At 33.7% G+C, this 20,789-nt stretch overlaps 1 protein-coding gene across 4 annotated transcripts in view; it reads right to left on the bottom strand.

Moving 5' to 3' along the window:
• Positions 1 to 20,789, bottom strand: part of Diaph2 (diaphanous related formin 2) — a 745,764-nt gene that overhangs the window by 362,062 nt on the left and 362,913 nt on the right. For all 4 annotated transcript variants that reach the window (XM_041636640.1, XM_041636641.1, XM_041636642.1 and 1 more), the window contains one exon: positions 11,732 to 11,971. In XM_041636640.1, coding sequence (XP_041492574.1) covers positions 11,732 to 11,971 — 240 coding nt within the window. The remainder of the gene's footprint in view (positions 1 to 11,731; positions 11,972 to 20,789) is intronic.

The raw sequence follows: 20,789 nt of genomic DNA, 5'->3' as shown, positions 1-20,789 counted from the left end.
TAGGCTAATGCAACCTGCCACTCAGATATTTTGTCAGAAAACTTAAGTCAGAACATTTAAATTTTAGTTGCAGACAACTGGGCTTCAATGTTGGCCACAAATATACCTGTGGTACTAATACCTTCTTTGGGTTTACATGTCAGAGTTATTTATACTTGCTCTAAGGAGTTCAATGCCTCAATCCTTAGGCCACACAGAATGTACTTATAGCAAATATGAGCACACTGTGCCCATGAAAATAAAATGGTGAAGTAGCATCCATGAGGCAGCATATGCTGATACTGTGTTACCAGAGTCAGCATCCCAATTTCAGGTGGAAAGTAAATTGTGAGAACGTGTTATATAGGAATGAAATGGTGGATTTTATGCATCTGCCCCAAAGCAACCTTACACACCAACTTTAGAGTGTTACAGAAAAATGCTTACCTAACTTCATGAGAATGGCTGTAGAATGTATAGTGATCATAGATATAAAATAAACGGAATGCAAAGGAAGTCATACACATACTCCCTAGTGAGATGTTTCTTGGTACATTTAAGGAGGTCTAACATGAAAGTGGTGTTAAGATTTACATTTGAGACAAAACTTCAGGCCAATAAATTACATTAGAAAGAAATCCTTTCAGACCTCTTCCTTTCTCCTTATATTTATGCAAACAGCTACAAGGTACTCAGTGAACTTAAGACCTGTATTAACAAAGAGTTGCCCATTCCCCATGTGTGAAGGGAACAGCTCTAACATACCAACATGACCAAAGACACACAGATACTGGACTGATTAACCTTAAAAAGAAATAAGATATTTCATTGGAGAGAGAGATATTATTGAATCCTTGAAATTGAAACCATTTAATCTATCACTGTGATCAGACAATTCAACTTTCTTTCTTTTAGTAAAATGTGTCCTAATTATGGTTTATTTTCCTATTATATTTATATATTCATGGAACAGTTAATATTTAAGCAATCATGAGTGCTCCAGTGCCTATATCAAAACAACTACTACTGCTTGCCAGTCTTGATACAGCACATGAATCCTAATGCTAGTTTCCTTTATTTTTTTTAAAAAATAAGTTCTGCTCTCTCTGCCAAGGGTTGTTTGCAAATTATTGCTTTCTTCAACACAAGCACACATTGCAATAACACTGAGAAAGATAATGTACTTTTAAGGATTGCAATAACCATAAAGACATTAGCTCTGCAGCTACGACCAGACAGGTCTAACACATGCATTCTTGGCTTTATTTCTGAGTCTGTCACCAAAACTCGTTTCTTTTAAAGGTGTTACGTGACCACGGTTGACACTAATTCAGCCAAATGTAATTGTCCTTTTTTACACTCTTGATGTTTGTATTCTAATGGTACTTCCAACAAAAAGGGAACAGATGATATCAATTGTATAAAAAGTCATCCAATTTAAGAGTGTTACACTTGTTAACTTAATTTATGGTAGCAATCTGGGAAAGCAGAACTTAAACTTGAAACCATGACAACATTAAATGTAATAAGGATTCATCTCAATTGCCACCTTCAGGCCCAGCAGGGCATCTGTGCTATTAGTTTCTCAGAGAAGACAAATTCTGCTTTCCTACCCTCACTCCTCTACCTCTGAGGGTTTTCCTTGTAGTATTACTTATTCAAGGTGAATGCACTACACATGCATTAGTCTGAAGAAGCCAGGACCAACGGCAAATCAACAGCCATTTCTGCTCATTTAGGAAAGGTCACAATGAATTAATGAAACATGTCTGTACTTCACAAACAAAAGAAGGTCTGCTCCTTACAAGTGCTTTCAGTTAATCAACCTGTCTATAGTAAACCTACCAAATTCTTCTGAGAATAGTTTTAAGAAGATCAAATTATTTTAAATTGATATAAAAACAGTCTACAAGTATAAGTATCTCTTGGGTTTTTTTAACAGCTTCTTTAATAAGGATTGCTTTACACAAATACTAAAACCACCCAACTTTTATTGTAATGAGCATTTATACTTAAACCTGACTACATGAAGTTTGAGAGAAAGTAAGATCAGTTCTTTGTCGTTTTTCCGTGGACATAAGTTCAAAGATTATTACCACCAATAAGAGAGAACATGGGCAATAATGCAGGTAGCTATGACTCAGAGGTTTGTCATTAGTATAAAAGTAACTCTGATAATCAACAGTAAATATTTTGAAAAGCAAAATTAACAGCAAAGAGGAACAGCTGTTTAGGAGTTACTTAAATATATTTCTGTCAGTAGCTTTCTCCAATCAATCATTCATTCACTCATCTTAAATTCTCTATATAATTTTATCATATGAAGTAATATCAATCATTTTCTCCTCTTGAGTATTTTTCTAATCACTTTCTTTTTGCAGCTCTGGGAAGGATTATCACTGATATCTTATCATTGATGCCTTATTACAAATAATCAGCTGTGAATCCTCTTTTTCATTGTAAGAAATGAATATAACATTTAGTATTTTAAACATCTAGAGCTTAGTGGCAGTAAAGACATTCACATGCCTATGAAACCACTCCTACTATCCATAATCAGAACTTATTAACAGCCTACGCTAAAATATTAAACACTAACAGTCTGTCCTCTTTCTAACCTTCCGAGTAGCTACATCTCTAGTTTTGTGTAAATTTCACTATTCTAGGTACTCATATAAGGACAAGAATCATCGATGATGCTGCATATACCAGAAGCTCAATGCTTAATCTTTTGGGAGTGAAACACAATCAAATATTAAAGGCAGGAGAGTTGTTGAATGGTAGGGTTCCAGCATGAAGAGGGAAGAAGATAGGAGAGGAGGGGATATGGGGTGAAAATAAAATACACTGTATAAACATATGAAACTGTCAAGCAACCACAAAAATTTAACAATAAATAAATAAATAAATAAATAAAGCATATTGGCAATTGCCTGGAGTTGCAAAGTAGAACAGAACAGAGTTGTGAGGAATCTATATTAGGTACTTTGGTGTGGGATCTGTAGTACTAGAAAAATGCCAATTTCACCAAACTTTATTCCAACTGCGTAAGTTTTATTGTATGCCAATTATGTCTCACAAAGTCCCTTAAATAAATTATAGCTGAGGATCAATTTTCTTTTAAGTAGTGATAAATTTGACTGTTGCTGCTGCTGCAAACAAAAAAAAAATCCTCAAAAACTAAATTGATGCTTGAAGAAATCAATAAACACTTTGGCATTTTTCATACATGTTATAAAAGCTGAAATTTTGGATCACTACACAACTTGAAATGGGCTAGGCTATTACTCATGAACAATTCTGAAAATCAAGCATTTGTATTGTATTTTATATTTTATTTGTTATATATATATATCAAATATTTGAATATGAATATGAGTATGATGTTCCTTCATGTCAGATTTCTAAATATATTAAAATGGGTTTTATGTCTTGGATGTGACGTGTCCTCCCAAAAGGCTCAAGGTTTGTATAATTGGTCCAGAAATTATAGCATTTTGACAGATTAGAGCAAGAGCATATTAACCTCATAATGGGCTATTAGGACGTGGGCATGGCAATAAAGGTTATATGTTTGTTTCCATTTAGGTTCTCTCTGCTTCCTGTCTGCCAAGAAGTGAGCTTCCTTGCTTCACCACAAGCTCCAGTCATGATATCCTATCTTTCTTCTGTCCAAGAACCACAAAAGCAACCAATTGTCATGTGAAACCATGAAGCTCTGTGTGCCAACAAATCTTCCCTCTAGTAAGTTTTTGTGTTCCTTGGGCATTTTGTCACTGCGATGGTAAGCTGATGAAATACAAGTGTACATGATAAAGATTTCATTGAATTCAAAGAGCAAATTCCTTTCTCTTCAAAAGTCCATCTCAAAATAGTTTATATTTCATCATACCCGGACCCTTAATCCTGAGCATTAGATATGAAAATGTTTCAATCACACTTATCTAAATAAAAGTCACAAAAGTCTCTTGCTATGGCGAGCAGTGCTTGATTTTTGTGCCTTATTAGTGAAATGAGGGCTGTGTACATAAGGTAGTTTTAGTTATACAATTATATTGTTGTTTTGAGTTGTTAGTGTAAAATTCTATAAAGCTATTTTAAAAACTAACATTTAGTTAAGAGGGGGAGGAGAAGAAAGAGGATTATGGGAAGTGAGTACAAGATGTAGTTGGACTTAAATATGTTATGAAGCTCATCACTGTACAACAAATGCTAATGAAAATGTGCAAAAAATTAATGCAGAAGGTACATAGTTGCTTACGAATCAATTTTAAATATTGTACCATTAATAGAAATGTGTAGGGGCTGGAGAGATGGTTCAGTGGTTAACAGCACCAGCTGCTCCTGCAAGAGGAGCTCCGTGCAATTACAAACTTATACATACTGGCTCACTGCTTTCCCTAACTCCAGCTGCAGGTGCTACAAAGCCTTCTTCTGACTTCCATGGGAAGCAGGCATGCATTTACATGCAGGCAAAACATTCAAATACATATCCTGAGATTCCATAATGTAAATGAAGAAACCAGAAGAACAGAGAAAAAGAAAAAAAATGCCATTAAGGCTTTGTATTCACCCTCATGACAGAATTCAGAGAAAAAAAAATCAAATTGAAAATGAGTGATGTCCAAGTTGAATATGGGACTGGTATGATCCTTTTCCTTTGCACAGAAGTGCAGCAACCTTACAGTGTGGGATGTCACCTCACAGTGCTTTATTGCCTGGTAGTTAGCCAACATTTATGAGCAACATGATTCATTTTTTTATGTATGCTGCTACATCATGTCCTGCTATCCCCATTACGGCCCTCCCCACACACTTATCGACTTCTATCTGACTTTAGCATTACAATGTTCTGTATATACCAACAAGTGTATAAAAAAAAAACAAAATGATTGGAAATATGTTTGACTTTTCTTTTTCCCTGCAAAAATCCTAGCAGTGGGCTCCACAGGGAGTAAGGGTTCAATAAATGTGGCCGCAATTACCAGAATAAAAAGGTATTTAAATAGATATAAACAATTCCTAAAGCCTCTAAAGTTATCACAGAGCTTAATGTTAGTATAAACTGACACTTTACAAACTTCCTTCCAGTCACTGGTTCCCCTTATAAAGGCTGTGCAATGCGTTCATTAGGAAAGCTTCATTTGCCTGGAAAACCAGCTTGTAACATTAGTGGTCACATTCAGTCACAGAATGCCATGTTTTATTTTGAACAACAGTTTCAAACAGGGTTTAAATCCCCTTTGAACAGCACTTTTATAGAATAAAAAAGCATTTGTTTTCAAACTTACTAATTATACTCACTAAATGCTGCTCATGTTGCTGACTTTCCCCCACTGTGAGAATTAACAAAATCAGTCATAAGATTAAACTCAGCAAATGACTATGCCAATTTACAGAATACTAAGCCAGCTGGGTTCATTTAAATCCTCTCTGGAAACAGTCTTCGTGGTGAACCAAGACAGACCTACAGCTAGTTCCAGAAATCTTCACTTATTTCTGTTGTGGTACTGAAAAATGTTTACAAGCACTTTGAAAAAATGGGAAAATCATCCAGGAATTTTCTAAACTAGAAAATGTTTTCTTTCAGTTAACCATACTTCTCAACCCAGCATGTGTCAATATTACTGTTTAGTCACAATTATTTCCCAAATACAGTTGGGAAACAGTAGGACCTAAGCGTTTCGAGGTAGTGAATGCCTTTTTGAGAAAAGAAAAGGACTGCAGTGTATGTCTAGATAGGGAGCAGAACTTTTTCAATAAAGAAAAAAATGTGAGCAAAAAAAATAAAGACGTCTTTTAAACACTATTGACAAGGACTACCAATCAAGACTTCATTTACAACATACTGTTCTCTAAAGATTTAATAAACTTAAGATTTGAGGACTTAATGAAGTGTTCACACAACTGAAACTATAGTGTTGTAAATGTACAAATCTAAAAGGAGGTAATCAAATTCTGAGAAAACAAGGGTTACAGTTAAAGTATTAGCAGACTTACACCTTGCATATAAATGATTATTTCAGTTTTGAAAATACTCTTTAAATCAGATCACAAGTACTATGCTTCAGACCTTAAAGTTAGGACAAAAGGAGAAGAAAGGAAAACTAAGTTATAAGCTGGTTTTTACTCTCTCAAAGTTCAAGTCCACAGCAAATTATATTCAAAGAAATACATTCCTTCATAACTACAACATTTTGAAGTACACAGACAAGCTTAACATCTGCTATATTGGGCTTCTCTGAAAATTAATCTCACGACTAGTCACAGGATACATTTTTCACACTGACTTATTTAAAAAAAAACTGATTTCAAAAATGTTGTTCTGAGGGGAAGAATTTTTTATGATGAATTTTTCTACTTTTTTGCCTCCTGTTCAAAACTATATCAAATGATCATATTACAGTGAAACTGAGTATATGAATTATATTAATTTATAAATTTTTTTTAAAAAAATTAGTCTTTTTTGCATACTAGAGATTGAATTCAGAAAGAGCTTATCAAGGAAATGTAACACTAATTATGATCTTTTGTGTTCTCTCCTCTTCCCCTTCTCTCTCCCTCTCTCCCTCATTCTCCCACCATTCTTCTTCCTTTCCTCTTGCTCTCTTTCCCTTCACCACTACTTTCTAAAGAGATCTTACTCTTTAGGTCAGTCTGGAACTCACAGTTTAGCACAGGGCATCTTAAAACTCCAAGGCAATCTTATTGCCTCAGCTCTCATGTGATGGGATTAAAGGTATGGCATACCATATAGAACATATTATTTTTTTGACTTTTGATTTTCTGGTGAAGCCTCCCTAACTTGCCCAGATTGGGCTTTACCTCCTCTTGCTGCTCAGGCAATGCTTAAGCCTGCTATCTTGCTTCCTTAGTCTCAGAGGTAGCTAGGATAGAGGCCTCCACTGCTAGGTCTGCCCCATTTCAATTACTGGTTTATAGAGGATAAGAAACATCAATAGGAGAACCTAATTATGGAAAATGTGTGACGATGTAGAAACAGTTGAAGTTATCAGTTGAGAAATCAATCATATAATCAGAGACACAAACTCCTTAAACCAAGTTTCTTTCTACTTTAGACATCAATCTGCATAGTAGCATTATATTATGTAAAGGAAAACAGGTACTCTATCACTTGGAAGTTGGAAAACTGTATTTATTGTCACAGAAGGACATTTGTCAAAGCACATAACACTGTATTCACAGGTTTAAAAAAATCATAGTACCACTGTTACTCTTACCAGCGGGAGGGCACCCACCGTGCGGGTGGTGGCAGCAGGTAACAGGCACATAAACACAGGAAATAGCCATAAGTATTTATTAAGGAAGAGGGAGAGAGAAAGAGAGAGAGAAGAGATAAAAGGAGAGAGAGACAGAGAAAACGCATGTGCACATCAAGGAAGCAGAAAAGGAGGGGCCCAAGATGGCAGCAGGCCAGTCAGAGGTAATGGGAGTGGGCGTGGCTTGTCCCTCAAAGCGACAGGAAAACACAACAACCACAATCATTTATTTCCAACATTTATAAAGCTACAACTCTTAAATATAAACTCAGAAGGGGATTTATTTTCATTTTGATTTTAATGGTATTAAGGGCATTGGAAGTAAAAGCTTCTTATTGGATCTAGGATATAATTTAGAATAAAGTACCAGTCCAAATTTTATGAGATCAGAGTTGAGACAGAAAAACAAAATCAAATGACGTCCCCATGTGAGGATAACATGTAAAAGTGGTTATCTGTAGTCAAATGGAGGAAACCTCCAGAGAAACCAAACAGAATCTTGGTCTTAGAAAATATGAGAAAATAATTTTCTTTTATTTAAACCTCTGAACATATGGTATTTTTTCATAGTACCTGAATTGTCTAATATAGTATCCCATGTTTTCACCTCTAAGAGCATTCAGGTTTGTTTGTTTGTTTGTTTGTTTGTTTGTTTGTTTGTTTGTTTTTTGTGTTTTACTATTCACAAAAGAAGAAAATCAGCCTTTATTTTATGATAAACTTCTAACATTTATGATATAATTCACAGTGTTTTAAATAAAGTTAGTAGACATTGTGAAAATTTAGAAGAATTCATTTACAGGTTAATGAGGTGCACTATGTTTTCCCTTAGATTCTCTCCTGGATTATTTTCAAATTTTGGTGTCATATACAGTGGGTATATTCTTCGGGAATCATATTTAATGGTAAGTAATTTTCCATTTCACAATGCAACTAACAATACTCCTCTTCTTTCAATTAATAAAATGGTGAATTAAATGCTTTGATATTTAAGGTGATGCCAACTATAGTGTATTTAGCAACAGAATGATTCATCATTGATATGGTCAATTATGACACTGTACTCTAGCACAATCATTTAATAAGACCAGCATTATGCAATGATCAGTACATTTCCTCATCTATAGATGAATAAACTAAAGTTCAAAGAGCCTTAGCCGTGACTACTTGGACAAGGAGTGGCTTTATCATACACGTTAGGTCAATCAGCTTCTACTAAAAGTTGTAATCAAATACAGAGTAAAGAGCAGAAAAACGGTTGTAGATAATACATTCCCAATGAAATGTCCTTTGAAGACTTTCAGTTTGCTTCCACTACATGAATTTTCAAATCTGCCGGTGTCTTATTATTATATATTATTTATATAAATATATACATATATAACATATTAATATAAATGTACTGCAAGTTGATGTTAATATATGTAATATATACATATTAATATAAACAGAGACTGTGGTAGCTTAGAAAATATTATGGGTATGGGTGTTTTACCTGTCTATCACAGGCATACAGTGCCTGCAGAAGCCAAAAGAGGTTGTCAGATCCCCTGAAAATATAGTGACAAAGAGTTGTGAGCCACTATTTGAGTGCAGGGAATCAAACAAGAAGCCTCTGGAAGAACAGCAAGTGTTCTTAACCACTGAACTATCTCTAAAGCCTGGCTGCTCCTTTAAAGTCAAATCCATTAGCTTTTTTCCATTCCCTGGTTGAGTTATCTCAAATACTTCCAACAAATTCCATTTTTCTCTTGAATCAGACAGTCAATTTTGGTTGTAAGCTACTAAAGATCCATATCTGCTAAACTCAAACAAATGAATGCATAGAGCATGATTGTTTTTTGAATCTTTTACTTACATATATATCATATATGTTACTATACGCTGAAAACAAAATAAGAAAAGTTCCTGAAGTGCAGCATTGCTTAGAATTTCAATGACTAAGAAAGGAGAACAGTCCAAGCACTGCAAGTTCGTCTTCATTTAGATGGGTTTTATTACACTAAAGTACACTGGTTTGGTGACTCACAAGTGATAATTCACTACTGAAATAAAAAAAAGCATTGTACAGCCATTATATCCTTTAGTGTTACTTCTAATTTTGATTAACTCATTTGTTTTCCTTTTCTCATCAAATAGCATAGCAGCTGATTTTGACCCTCTAAATATTTTGAAGAATATCTGATAAGTTTAATTACATCAATCCTCCTTTTTCAGGAAATGAATATTGTAAAGTATTTTAGAGGTTCTTGTGAAAAGCAGTGGATAATAATTTTAAAATCAAAGAAGAATTTATCATTAAAAATTTAGGTGAGAAATGGTATCATCTTTGAAGAATATTCTGCAATTTATTAAAGAAAAAGATCATTAGAATCATCTTTTATAAGTGAAATTTAACAAAAATTCTAGCTAATCATATATCAATCGTTAGTTAATTCCATTTCTAAAAAGATTAAAGATCTAAGCTAACTATTTCTATGCACTCCAGTAAATTTCTGCGAGTTTAGACATTTATATCTACTCAGAATCCTCTGTATTCAAGGAACATCATTTTTATTCCTACACATTGTGGGAATATCAACCATATATATGATATTTCTCTTTATTAATGACATGTATTTCCCTGAAAGTATTTCCCAGAAGATAAAAATCCAACTGAAAAGTGTGTAAAAGTGTGTGTGGGGGGATATTGCAAAACCTTTACTTCTTTTTTCCTTTAGAACACCTATTACTACATGATAGTATTTCCCCCAAGACGATTTTTTATTTTATTTGAAGTTGGCAAAAATCTTTGTGCTAAATCCTTTGAGCATACCTCTAGTGATAGATGTCAGATCAGTGCTATATGGAAAAACTTTTATTTGACAGGTAGATGACAGGAAGAGAGCTCTCTCCAAAATAAATGACATAAGAATAAAATCTTTCTGTGAGATTAATATAATCTTTTCTTCTTGCATATAAATGAACAGTTCATTCTTGCTTCAAGATAATCACATCATGAATTTGAATAAGAAAAATTAATGCAGTTTAAAAATGACATATTTGTTCAAATTAGAACAGTTAGCTTGAGATATGTATATATCAAATGTAAAATAGATATATGACATGATATAAATATATACAATATAAATTTATGACTTCATTTTATATCTTCATAATCATAAACCAAAAGTATACATTCAAAAACTGTACTTAGAGAATACATTCAACCTGAGTAGCCTCTTAGTAAGTCATGATCTTATTAGGTTATATGGCTTATAATTGTATGAACAGGACCACACTAGTTTTGCATTATAAATACAGATGTAATTACTAATTTATTTCAAGTATTGCCTAATTATTCTTGGTGTTATCTAATGAACTGACATGTTCCCCACAAAAAGAAGAGAGAATAAAACTATACTTGAAAAATTATGGTATTTTCAAATTATCTAGTCTATCTATATGTTATCTATAATGTTATCTTTTTATATAATACATTAAGAAATATCAGGAATAAAGGGATAGCCAAAATCTCATTACATATATCACCAATCCATGCTATCCCTTGTACTTATGTATGTTACAATTAGTACAATCAAATCATTTTCATACATATTAAAATATAAATTTGTATATTTGCACCTTGTATAGATCAGTGAATGAAAAATAAGGAATGTCATATTCATTTGGGATTTTTGTTAAAAGATATTTCTAAAAGGAGTCAAACCTCTGCAATATTTTCTGATCTGAAAAGGGAATAAACAGTGGAAGCATGGGGAGATGTCAAAGAAAGATTACTTCTCTCCAGATGCATTTTCATCTCAAGCTTCCTTAAAGGCCTTCACCTCAGAATCTGTTCAGTTGTCTGTTATAGACAGATCTTTTCCTTAAACAAGTTGGGCTGCCTTTTCTGGGCATATACAATCACATTGGGAATTCTGTTTCTTTGTCTCCTTTTCATAATCCTCAAAAATAATACTCAAGAATTATCAAGTCAAAGCAGTATTTTTATTATTCAATTTTTAAAGTTTTAGGCAGATATCTTGAAAATTGTGAGAGCTTATTGGTTCAATGCTACAGAGACACAAGAGTTTTGTGTTCATAGAGCACAATAATCAAATCATATTCAAAGAAAAATTCCTAGCTCTTTTCCTCATATTGTTAAGCTCTTAATATATTACCGGAGACTGAAACTATGTAAAAAGAGAGTGAAATATGAGGTTAAACCTATTTTATAAGTTTGGTCTATAATCTCCAGGAAGATTTAATCAGAAGGACATAAGAAAAAAAGGACATCATAATCTTACGAATTTTATTGTGATAAGATTTTTTAAATATTTAGTTTAATAAAGATATACTCAGTAATTAAGTTATCAACTTCACTCGTATGGCATATGATTTAGAATTGATAGATTATTCCCACTTAGATCATTTCAGCTTACATACCAAAAAAATTAGTTAAAAATTAATACTATTAAATGGTGCCTTACCTTACAAAGAAAGTTGATCTTAAAGCCCAAAGACTGGGCATTTCTTGAGCCTGAGTTCATGTAGTTTCCAATCAAAAGAACCAACTCTAAAAGTCTGTTAAAGCTTTCACTTTTCTTCAGCTCTTCACATGCAAGAGTTACTGCTATGATGTCTGGTTTGATGTTGTTTATATGTTCTTCAAAGGTGAGTTTGAAAAGGATGCTTGTGAGACGAGGCCGTAACATTTTCACCGAGCTCATCTGAAAGATAAGGAATGTCTATGATAATATTTTATAAAACGTTCTTTCATCTCCTTATTGGGGATAATTTCATGAACAATATTGTAAGTTCATACACACGGCCAATATACTGTTTTTGTTTGTCTTCAGCTTTCCAAGGAAAATATAGGTAAAGTTTTAAAAATCAGAAGCAGTCATCATGGTTATAATCTGATAAAATACAGCTGAGGGTGAACAGTTTCTACATGTTAATTGCAAAACCTTTAGTCACACATAGCATATAGTCAAAATATATCCCTGAGATGAAATAGGAAAACTTATACGCATAAAATTGAATTGAATATATATGTATATATGTCATAGACAGTGGGTGTTCATGACAGTCAAAAATGTAGATGTAATATTTCCTAAGAAATTATCTGTTGGTATAGTTTTGAAACTAGGGCATTAATGAAGACTAACTGTGAAATTTCTTTTCATAAAATATAGTGAACATTTAAATTTTAAATTTGTTCTAAATAATTTTACCTACATGTCAAATGTTACTGTTAACATATCATTCAATTTTTTATGTTGGTTTTCCTCAAAACAATTCAACTTGGGTTTTAATTACTTTTTTGTAAGATTATTGATGCGCATTCCAAATTCCCTTTGGTATAGCCCCAATAATAATTATTCTGAGGTTTGAATTTCCTTTGACTCCAAATTAATTAGTTTCCATTTACCAAATGAAATCTGAAAAGGGGATGGGTGGAGACTAGACCCACAGGAGCATTTTATGCAAACACAATGAAAAGAAATTATTAAATATACTAATCATACTGAATTTTGCATGTGTAGTTTAGTTTTTCATAGACAAATGCTGAGCACAGACTAGGCACTGAGATATCTGCAAGTATAAAATTCATTGAAAGCATTAACAATGTCTTTTTTGTTTTAAACAAGTCTTCACTTTATACCCAAGGCTTACCTTTGACTTTTGCTTATTCCATCTCAGCTTTTTAGAAGGTGATGTTACAGGCAATTGATTTAAATCACAAAGAACATTTATGTTGAATACTCTGTTATGTTCCATGTACTTAAGTTCTGAGTACTTGTTTTCTAGCTGTTGGCACTATTTGGAAAGTTGAGGAACCTTTAAGTATGACTCAGCTGTGGGAAGTGTGTCAATGGGTGCAGGGTTTGGAAGGGTACACAACTGTCACACACTTTCTTCCTGGTCTACCATGTTGTGAACAGGCTTTGCCACATACACCCACCACCATGAACCGATCTGTCCTGCCATGCCTTCCCTTTCCATGATGGATTAAAACCCGAAAATATAAAGCAAATGAAACCTTGCCTCCCTTATATCAGTTCTGTCAGATATTTTATCACATTTATGAGAAAGGTAAGTAATATACCTTCAAAAGCTACACATGAATTACTGAGTAAACCATACTAGCTCTAATAGTGAAGCAACACAGTTGTCTGACTCTCCTTTGAGATTAACTTGCCTATTAATGCTGGATATCTGCCTCTCTCTATCTGAACTCTTAACTTCAGTGAATTCTGTTTTCATACCTTTTCCAGGCAGAAATATATAAGAATGGAGATAATATTGCCCTGATAAAGTATATGCATAGCTCTCATCACTTTGGATTATTTTGTTTAAAGTATACAAATTGCCCTCTTGTTTCTTCATCATTCCCATGACAAGTACAAAATATACTGCCTGTTTTAAAATGCTTACATTTATCTGGAAAATCATAACACTGGCACATAAAAACCACAGCTGACAATAAAACAGATGCACAATTCTAGATAGACAATGAGAAATTGAGTTCTAAAGAAATTTGCTGAAAGGAAAAAAAAACTTTATACTGAGAACTTCAATGTTTAATAAAAGCTTCACAACAGAGAAAATACATTTTGACTTGAGTGTGCACTTACATATATGTACAGACAGAAAACAGACCTAAAGAAAATGGTAGAAAGAAGTTACATTAGAACACGTTTATGTTAGATTGATATGAAAAACAATGTAGAGTCAATGAAAAAGTACATGAAACTGAACGCTAATGACATCAAAGTCTGTCGCTAACATGTAGATGCCCCTTTCTGTGTAAATGTGTAGAAAATCAAATTCTGTATGTATTAACCAGTCACAATTTTTATGTCTGTCTCCATATCTCTCCCTACATCATTTCTTCTTTCAACTTACTCACAACTGGCCTGCTTCAGTAGTCTGCCTACTGTGTATTGTCATATGTTTAGGGAACAGCTTATTATATTAGCTACTTTCTTGTTTGTGTGATCAAATATCGAATCAAAGGCAACGTATGGGAGAAGAGCATACATACCCTGGTACAAAGTCTGAGGGTTCACTTCATCATGAGAGGGACAACATGATAATGGGAACATTAGGTGGTATTTCACATTGTATTCACAGCCAGGAAGCAGAAAGAAAAGAATGCTGATACTCATCTATGTTTCTTCCTTTTTCTTGTTTAATTGGTCTTGCACCCTATTTAAATGGATAATGCCATCTAGATTCTGGGTGAGTTCTCAATTCATCAAAGTGCCATTGGTTCAGAGTCAAAAAGGAATGAAAACCTTCGCAAGCTATGCAAAAGCTTTCAGTCCTTGTTTATTACTAATTACACATATATGCATTTATATTTTCTTCTGTCATGAGTCTCTATTTCAATTCTTGACCTACAATCTCTGAGTATGAATTTTATTTTATTCATTTTTTAACAGAAATAGTATAGTCAACAAATAATTCTCAGTAAGAATAGTTATAGCGATAACAGCCATTAATGCTTCTTGAGAACTTTGTCAGAATTTTTTCTGCTTGAGTAATTTAATTCTCAAAATGATCCTAGAAAAAGTCTGCTGTCTTTACAGTGCAACTATGTATGTGTGATGGTTTTTTTTTTTTTTTTTTTTTTTTTTGGTTTTTCGAGACAGGGTTTCTCTGTGGTTTTGGAGCCTGTCCTGGAACTAGCTCTTGTAGACCAGGCTGGTCTCGAACTCACAGAGATCCGCCTGCCTCTGCCTCCCGAGTGCTGGGATTAAAGGCGTGCACCACCACTGCCCAGCATGTGTGATGGTTTGAATGAGGCATGTGCCATAGGCTCAGACATTTAACCCTTTGTTTCCCATTGCTAAAGCTGCTTGGCGATGTTTATGAAGTGTGGCTCTGCTTCAAGAAGTACATCACTGGAGGAAGACTGTATGTGTTTATAGTCCCCCTTCACTTCTTGTTCACTCCCTCTGCTGCGGAATTGTGGGGGAGTATGTGTGCTTTCAGCTTTCTGCCATTGCCTCTCCTTACTGTCAAGGACGTTTATCTTTATGGAAACATAAGCCAAATAAACTCATTCTTCTCATTTATTTGCTTTTAGCCATGATGTTTTATCACAGCAACAGGAAACCAAGTAATATATAATTATAATACACTGTCCCTTAAGCATTATTAGAAACCAGAACCGTGCTGTGATTGACTGAATGACGAGTGTCAGGGAAATCACCAATAAGGTAGGTATAAAAATGTCCCAAGAAACAAGTAATGATTTATAACAGGAATAGAAAGGAAAAGATGAATGAGAAAGAATTAAAGAAAAATTAACAGTATGTGGTAACTAACTAGCTATGGGAAAAGAAAGTCAAACAGTAGTATCAAGGCGTTAATTTGGTTATTCCAACAAAGTTGGCATTCATGACAGTTTAATGAGAGCCTAAAGAAATGACTCAGTAGTTAGAAGAACTTACTGTTCTTCCAGAAGACACAAGTTGCCTTCTAAGCACTCAGAACAAGTGGCTCACAGGTATCTATAATTCTATTTCCAGAGTATCTGTTGCCTCTGTCCTACACTCAGTGCCCACACACATAAACAGGCACAGACACATATATACAATAAAAATAAAGTAACTTGAAAAGTTGAATTTGGTATTGATGTTGTATTGTTTAATGTTTGTTCTTTTGTTATGGGGGTTGTGGAGAGATAAATGTGCTTCTCCTCTCCTGTGATCTATGTACCAGTAAGCTAATCAAAGATGAAAAAAGATAGCACAGGCAGATAGAGTACAGTCTATGATGTCTCAAAAATAATTCTCTATGTAAAAATAGTCTGCCTAGTTTTGCAATCTTCAGTTTCCAAATTTGAAAATTCAGGAAAATTCCTGTGAATTTTTTCTAAGTTGTAGACATGTAGAATGAAGTATTCTAGATGCAAATATGAGCATGTTAAAATATTTCCTGTTTCTCTGATTTTTTATAATTATCATTGACGTGACTTTGGTTGGTCATTTTCTTCTGTTAATATTGCACATTTTTATTAACAATGACACTATTAGCCTCTGTTTATTAAGATTCTCAATCTTGAAATAATGTTCCAGTTAGTCATATTGGTCATACAGTACTATCTAACATTACTATTGCCCACATTTAACATGTCTTTTATTGGCAATGTATATCATTTTAACTGAAGTTTTATATATATATATATTACACTTTATTATAATATGTTAATACTTTAAACACTCTCACTGATTTCTCTAATTCCTCTAAATTTTCCCCTCTAAAATGATACCTTTATGTCTAGGGAATAATATGACTTCTTTCATATATGGAGTTTTTGTCATTACAGTAGTACCTATTAAAGTTTTGAAATAAAATTGGATTTAATAGTTATATGAATAGATTCTTTGGAAGACAAAATCACTGAGGAGGCCTAGGCTGGGCAGTGGTGGCACACGCCTTTAATCCCAGCACTCGGGAGGCCAAGGCAGGAGGATCTCTGAAAGTTCGAGGCCAGCCTGGTCTACAAGTGCTAGTTCTGGGACAGGCACCAAAGCTACAGAGAAACCCTGTCTCGAAAAGCCAAAAAAAAAAAAATGTGGCCTATTATTCACTGGGTAGACTGAAATTATCATTCTCCATTTATCCATTTTTCAATCATAATAGACATTTACTATTTAACATGTTATAACTTAAAGTGCATCCTTGAAAAAGAATCAAGATACTACGGAGAAAGTGAAGTCATTCTGAGATATTTCTAACCAACCATTACTATGTCTAGAACATGGCAATAGGATTGTTTTAATCTTAAGTGTGAACTTTACAATCAGACCAGTATATGTTGATAGACAAAAGCTGAACTGTCATCAGAGGGTTTTGCTGTGTAAAGGAATAGCATGGAGTGTCAAGCTTAGAAATAATAGGAAGCACTGAGCTATATCCCCAGCCACTTATAGTACTATTAAAAGGCTTGTGTCTCATAAAGGCACTTGAGCTTGAGTGCTACTAAGTGATATAATATAGTAAATAAAGCAGAAACACTGCTGAAACGTATGTTTGGTTTATTGTTGTGGTCCCTCACAGCATTTTACTTGACTGGCATCTTTTGTTTTATAATTCATTCCTTGAAGTGCTTTGGGATGCTGACCAGGGTGTTGTATTATGAAGCGGATTTATTTGTGTTGCAAGTTACTTGTCTATCAAATTACATGAAGCGACTCTCATTTCTTCAGGTGATCTGAAACTATATTTTTTAAAAAAAGGACATTGACAGGTTTAGTGGGAGCACTACAAGGGGGTTATTTCGCCAAAGAGGTAGGCACAGTTTCATTTATATCATTTGAATTGTATTCACTGCATAACTATAAAGCTGATGAGTATGGATTTAATACCAAAATACTACAGGAATGCACAGGAAAAAAAAGATAAGAAGGAGCAGTGCTGCTCCTTGAACTGGAGAGGTGGGGAGGGGGAATGGGAAGAGGAGAGGGAAGTGGGAGGAGGGAAGGAGGTGGAAATTTTCAATAAAAAATAAATAAAAAAGAAGCAGCAGTACTAAATATCATGTATGAACAAGAAGAATATCATGAAACCTTTAGGGTTATTCGTATCACTTTTTATTAATGCCTATCATATGTGAATATAATTGAAACTTTAGTCCCTTGAAAATAATAGAATTTGTTGCAATTATTAAATGGATATTAAGAAATAGTCATTATTAAGAGGCACTATCACCTATATTTACAAAATGTTTATTTGTATTTTACTATAGTAAAGGGAATGAATTTGGTCATATTCAAAGATGGAGTTTTATTAGGTTGACAGAACTGCCAGTCTAAGTGAGATTCAGAAGCAATTACTGACAAAATTCTGTCTGGAATTGCAGGAAGGAAGCAGATACATTTGAGATTCTCTATTACATGAATACTTTTATCTTCTAATACACAATAAGTTCTTCAAAGGCAGGGACTCTCCGAGTCATTGTTTTACTACCTGCACTAAATCCAGTACCTGGACAAAATAATCAATACGAGAATTTCTCATATATGTAGAAAATGGGAAATGTTTGCACGTTAGCTGTCATGAGATACGAGAGCCATGGTTAATCTGTGAATTGAAGCTTTAAAAAATAAAGTGTTGAGAAAACCGACTTTACATCAGAAAAATAATGATGTACTGATAGAGAATATTTCCCCAAAGATAGTGATATGTGGAAATTATGCATTGAGAAATATCCACTAGTCTTTAGTATAGAGCAGAACACAATAACAGTTTTTGCCCCCAAAGACACTGTAAACTTGGAGGAATCTCACTGAGAAGTTGGATAAGAATTTCAAAATATTCTTGTCAAAAAACGTAATGGAGGCCACAAATAACTATTAAATTTGCTGTGGAGCTTTGCTATTCTATTAGGGAATTAAAGACATAAAGGAAAAAATATGAGGGTAAAGTTTTGATATTTTTAAATTTAATGAAAAGTAATCAATTACAGAATTACTCGACAGCCATCGACCTCCTGTGACTATCCAATTTTCATGTGGTTTTATTTTACCTTGTTTTATTACAAAAGGTGACTGAAATAAATAAAATAAACAATTCTGTCATGAGCATGGATTAATATGAGAAGTTAATGAAATAAACAGTAATGAGAATGACTCATGGTGACTTTTTTTACTTGATAAAAAAATATTAAATTGGTTTTGTTCTTGTTGTTGTTTCTTATGGGACAGGATTTCTCTGTGAAGCCCTGACAGTCTTGGAACTATCTATTATAGACGAGGATGGCTTCAAACTCACATAGATTCCCTCACCTTTGCTTCCCAAGTACTGAGATTAACGGTGTGCACCACCACTCCCTGGCTTTTAAACTTAATTTTTTTCAGATAACATTAAGCTCATCTACAAGTAAGAGCTAGCATTCATATGTGCAAAAAAAATGAAAACAGAAACACCAGGCATTACACATTAAAACACTGAAAATACTGATAAAGAAACATGTAAATATTTCACAATGAATAAGCAAACCCAGGAAATGATGTAATATTAATATAAACTTGGACCTACAATTTTTTTCTACATTAATTGCTTTTGATATTACATAGGAAGGGAAAAGCTTTTTATCAACCCCCCTTTCACCTGGCTAAGCTCTCTTGAACAGGGTTAATAAGCTCTTTAGAGGCTTTAAAACAATTAAAGCAAAACGAGGTTATAGTTCTATTTCTTACTCTCTTTTTGCCTGCATATATTTATGCAAAAGAAATAAGAAAAAAATCATTGTTCTGTCAGTAATATAATATAATCTGTTCTGTTCATTAAAGATTTATATGAACGAAGCTATTGAAACATCTCTCTTACTAGATTATAGCTTGAGAATGGTTTTAATTGAAAAATATGGGTAATTTTGAAGTCAGAAAAACAAAAGTACTGATTACTAAGAGAACTAATTATTGCCTTCTTTTCTCAGAAGACATGCTAGTTTAATAGATACACACAGTATGGGTCTCCATCCCCAGTGCACGACAAGTGGGAATTTCCACAGCTCTGAGACTTGAGAACAGCTGAGCTGCAGACATACTCGGATGCAATTAAAAGCTCCAGCTGGGGATTCTGATGGCCAGAGCTTTCAAAGATCTGTGCTTCTCTTCCAGTAAAGGTACAGCACATAATTACAATGGATGTACCAAATTCACTTCTGTAGGAGGTAAGTTAGAGGACAAGTCAGTGGGAAGCTATGTAGCCAATCCACCCTTTAAAGAAGATTATTGATCATAGAAAGTATAGGACGTAGCATGTCTCACTTGCTGGGAGGTCTGCCTCCACATGGAGGAAATATCTTCAGCTTGATATTGTTTGTTTGTTTCTTCTTAATTCCCTCCTATGCTTTTTTTTTCTCCCAGTAGATTACTAGTGATTATAAGTAAACCCAAGATAATGACAGTTTACAAAAGTGAAAAGGTTAAAGCTCACCAACCAAGGGACTGACTCAGACAAGTCTTATTTTCTCTCCTTAAAAAATCTTAAACAGAAACACTTCATTATTTCTTTTTGGTGATAATATTTTAATTAATAGAGAAGGAATAATCAAATGTAAAATACACATCTTGTCCTTGCTGATAAGACATGATTGTTATCTAGAGAGTTAGGTATTTATGAAAATTCTACAGTGTAGTGGGCCACTACTGAACACTGAAATAAAAGCAACAATAAAATTCTCATTGTTTAAGAGAGAAAGACAAGAAAATATTCCACACACACAATGAATCTGTCAATGTTAGAAACTGCCATATGAATGGAGAGTAAGACAAGAATGGCAAACAGATTCAACAATGATTTGATAGATACATAACTTGAATAACATTAATATAGTTCATCTACTTATATAATTTATAATCTAAGAGAACATGTTCAACAAATAAACTCAAAAATAGTAAAATTATTACTTTCTAGAAAGGAAATTTTAAAGAAGACTCTGAGAGTTTAAAAGACAGGCCTATTTTGTTTTGTTTAGTTTGTTTTTCAAGACAATGTTTCTTTGTGTAACAACCATGGATGTTC

The sequence above is a fragment of the Microtus oregoni genome, unplaced genomic scaffold, assembly GCF_018167655.1.
Source record: "Microtus oregoni isolate MIOR12 unplaced genomic scaffold, Mior012 000050F_000, whole genome shotgun sequence".
Taxonomy (NCBI): Eukaryota; Metazoa; Chordata; class Mammalia; order Rodentia; family Cricetidae; genus Microtus; species Microtus oregoni.
This window is presented reverse-complemented; position numbering and strand designations above follow the sequence as displayed.